This window comes from Camelina sativa, chromosome 4 (genome assembly GCF_000633955.1).
Source record: "Camelina sativa cultivar DH55 chromosome 4, Cs, whole genome shotgun sequence".
Lineage (NCBI taxonomy): Eukaryota > Viridiplantae > Streptophyta > Magnoliopsida > Brassicales > Brassicaceae > Camelina > Camelina sativa.
This window is the reverse complement of record NC_025688.1, coordinates 25,837,296-25,841,180: the sequence shown is the minus strand read 5'-3', so window position 1 is coordinate 25,841,180 and position 3,885 is coordinate 25,837,296. Positions and strand designations below refer to the sequence as shown.

Sequence of the window (3,885 nt, the reverse complement as noted above, 5' to 3'; positions counted from 1 at the left end):
AAAAAAAAAAAAAAAAAAAAAAAAAACATGATACAAAAAAAAATTTAGAGGATGTATATAGTAACCTTTATTGTAATGAAGTATATAATGTTTAAGATGGTTTCACAGGAAACCATGATATAATCATTCATTACACATAATCAGTTTTTTATTTACTGAGAGGTAAATAATGAAAGAGAAGGAGGTTTTTGTTAGTCTTATTACAACAATTTCTTATTACAACAATTTGGATTGGAGGTTGAAGAATTTACATTTACAGCAAATGACAAATCAGAGAGAGATGGTTTCAAGCATCATCTGCATCACTTCCACCAATATGCCTTCCATGGCTACTCACCCAATAGTTGCTCCCATCAGGACCCGATATCTTAAATCTGTCAGGACAACAATTTCATAAATCAAAACCCGGTGTTCTTGTTACTCAAGTCCTGATATGTTGGATATATAACCTTTCAAGAACAGATTTTCCTTCTTTGTACTTCTGATTTTTCTCATGAGCAGTCTCCTGGTAAACAACAGAACACCACAACTTAAAAGTTATTAACCACCCGAAGAATCGAACACGGATAGGTTCTTATTAGAACAGTTGATATCTGTCTAGCTTACATATCTCCAACCAACGATTGATCCACAAGATACACAGAAAATGTCAGCCACAGTATGTTTTCCAGTCATCATTAGTCTTTCTTCAGTCTCTCCCATTGAAACATTGGCACTAAACCAGATCATCAGAAAAGCCATCACAATTTAGCAAGTATTGGATGATAATCATCATCATGAGGTTGCTTAGAAATAAGAAACACTTACACCTTATTGAAGAGATAAGCTTTGCCATTCTTGCAGTGAAAAGACTAAACAAGAAACATAAAACACACAACAAACAGTGTTAGCTCAAGCAACAACAAATGCAGAATCAGGGAAAGCTCAGTAGCTTCAACTATCTTTTATTCTCAAGAAGCATAAAGATAACCTATCTTAGACCACAAGGAGAATAAAAAACGATCAAATCAGTTTTCAGATGATTAGATCATCAGCTCAAGGGGAGCTCAACGATCACAACTATAATTTGAATTTTACAACCAATGAAATCATTATCTGATTAATAGGCAAATTGAACTATTGCTTCAACAATGTAGTAACTCAAAATTCAAAATTCTGAAAGCTTTCAAAATTACAATTGTTCTTAAATAGCATGATCCCATTAAAGAAGAATCAAGTATTTCTCATGACTAAAGCTTATCAACACACAACCACATCTCTTCTAGAGAACTATCTATCATTATATAATTCACTCAAATTTGATAAGCATGCAGAACAACAACAACAACAACAGCAACAAAAAACAGATTAATCACAAAAGCATAATAAATAATCTCCAGAAACAAAAGTCAAAGAACTGAGAAAAGGGACAAGAAAAGAGACAAAAAACCTTGGAGATAATGTCTTCATAAGTAGCAAGATGGGTCTTACAGTGTTTGCAGCTATAGATCTTCCCTTCAAGATTCACCACAAACAACCTCCCCATCAAATCAAGAACTCAAAATCAGCTGAACAGAGTTTTCGATCTTTACAAGAAAAATAACAAAATCCGAGACAGAACAATTCAAACTCTCTTCTCTGTATAGACACGAATCAAAACTTGATTGGGTTGAATTTGGTGTTTGTTCTGCAGTTAAGCAAATGAAAAATAATGTGGATGGGGAAGGTATTACGTCTTTTCTCAATTATTCACTTTTATTTTTCTTCCTCAGCCCAGAAAAGTTGGACAACGTGTACTCTTCACCAATCGCATTTTCTATATTCATGTATATTTTATTGCTTTCTTAATCTTACACTTTCTTTATTCCTTATTTTTGTCTATTCATTTCAAGAAAATCTTGAAATTGTAATTTTCTTCATGTGTTCTAAAAGTAACAAATATAATGTACATGTATATTATGAGTAATCATGCAAAACTTAACAATAGTTTTCTCCCTTCTATTATTTAATAATCAAGAAATATATGATATCTTTGCTTTTCTTTTGGCTCCGATGTCATATCCTATCTTTACCAACAACACAAATTATACAGTCTATCATATTGTCTTTAAGAGTACGACAAGGAGTTTGTTTATTGTAAAGGAAAAAAATCAAGTCAAGCCATTATTTGAATGGTCAACTAAATCGAGTTTTGGTATGATAATCTTTTAAAAATGCCTAGATACTAATTCCGTGTAGGCCAACTAGCTACCCTCTAGCCCAACAAGGTTGCTCTCACAAGTTACACCATCGGGTCTTTTGTGGGTTCAATCAAAATGAATGATGGATATATGCAATATGTTATGTATGATGACTTCATTAGATTTTGGTTTGTTTTAACAACATCGTCCAATATAATTACATAACTTTTGTTTTGACAGAGTTCTTACGGCAATTTTATCATATAGGTAGCTAGCGATTTTTTTTTTTAAGAGATTGTCACGTATCAGATGATTACTAATGATTAGTATCATCACATCAAACAAGTATTAAAGAGAATAATATGTGATTGTAATTGCAGCGAAGTATAAACTCAACCAAGCCTGCTTTACACACAAGATCAACATACGATAAACCAGTTCCAACAACACCAAACAAATAAACGACGTACCTCTGATATAACATACATAATACAGTTTTAAAAGTATAAGATATGTTTTTTTTTGGATAAAATAAAGATAGAAAGGCTCATCCCTTAACTGCTAAAGGTGGCGAGGAAGCTGATGGGGCCTTTGCCTGTAAAGGCCGCCTGAAGAGCAAAGATGAGAAATGCGACCATGGCGAGACGAGAGTGCTTTATCTCCGCCAGCTTCAATGTATCCGACTTCTCTGGGTCAGACGCGAGTCCCAGCGGGTCAAAATACCCACCCGGGTAAATCCGTTTCTCCGGTTCAAGCTCAGCGTTACGTTGGAACTCGATGTACCCGACCACTAACACCTCTATCCATATCAACGTCGTCAACGAGAACGGCAATGGCTGTCCCAAATACGACGACCCTTCCACCAATTCAACCTAAGACGAACCAAACCGGAATGCATCAATCCAATACCGAACCAAGATTCATAATAACACGAGGAACAACATACCAATTTTTAAAAATTTGATAAACCGCAATATATTAAGTTAAACCCCTAACATTAAGCTTTTGGTTCTAAATCTGCATGCACCTATGCCTCATATTTTACTTTTTTTTTTAATTTAACAAATTTTAATTCCAACGAGTGACGCACGATTGTCCACGTGGAAGCTATATTAGTGACGACTATATGAGTGCACCTTTCCGGCGTCTTGCCATGCGATTCCGGTGAGACCCTCGACGGCGAGGGCGCCAAGAACACCAAGCATGGCCCACCTTCCATGGATCAGCTCACATTCTCTGAACCGTTGGATCCCAAAGACTTCAGTGTACGGTTGAAACGGCGTCGCTTTGATCTCCGACGACTCTTGGATGACCCCGATGACGTCACCCGCCACGTTCTTGGCAAGGTTTTGGTCAAGCTCGTCGAAATCGAACTGAAGATACTCAGCCGGTTTACCTAAACCGAAAGGGTCGAAACCACGGTCTCCGATCATCGATCCGTCCAACCATTCAGGCGGGTTTGCGCCGGGGAACCAGACTAGTCTGTCTCCGTCGTCTTGGACCTGCTTTGACCTCTTTGGCGGTGGAGCTGGTTTCTTTTTCCCGAAACTAAACCCCCCAAACCCGTCTTGGACCGGCTTTGACTTCTTTGGGGGTGGAGCAGGTTCCTTTTTTCCGAAATTAAACCCCCCAAACCGGGCTTGGACCCTACCGGTTCCAGGTCTAGGATCTTGAATCCGGATCCCAAAGATACCTGAGGCTGCTGCTGCAGTGGTAGTAGCCATAT

The 3,885-nt window shown here is 37.4% G+C and overlaps 2 protein-coding genes across 3 annotated transcripts in view; both read right to left on the bottom strand.

Annotated features, from left to right (window-relative positions):
* Positions 57–1,779, bottom strand: LOC104782477 (protein yippee-like). Its single transcript, XM_010507415.2, has 5 exons — positions 1,430–1,779; positions 808–851; positions 607–715; positions 450–505; positions 57–374 (listed from the first exon to the last, which is right to left on the bottom strand). Exons 1-5 carry the CDS (start codon positions 1,523–1,525, stop codon positions 287–289), a joined length of 393 nt encoding a protein of 130 aa, XP_010505717.1. The 5' UTR covers positions 1,526–1,779; the 3' UTR covers positions 57–286.
* Positions 2,545–3,885, bottom strand: part of LOC104782476 (chlorophyll a-b binding protein CP29.3, chloroplastic-like) — a 2,352-nt gene continuing 1,011 nt past the window's right edge. The window contains exons 2-3 of one of the 2 annotated variants that reach the window (XM_019244997.1): positions 3,296–3,828; positions 2,545–3,031 (exon numbers count right to left, since the gene is read on the bottom strand). In XM_019244997.1, the coding sequence (XP_019100542.1) occupies positions 2,714–3,031; positions 3,296–3,828 (851 nt within the window). In that variant the 3' untranslated portion in view covers positions 2,545–2,713. Of the gene's footprint in view, positions 3,032–3,295; positions 3,884–3,885 lie in introns of those variants that run through there. The other variant, XM_010507414.2, reaches the window with a different exon arrangement.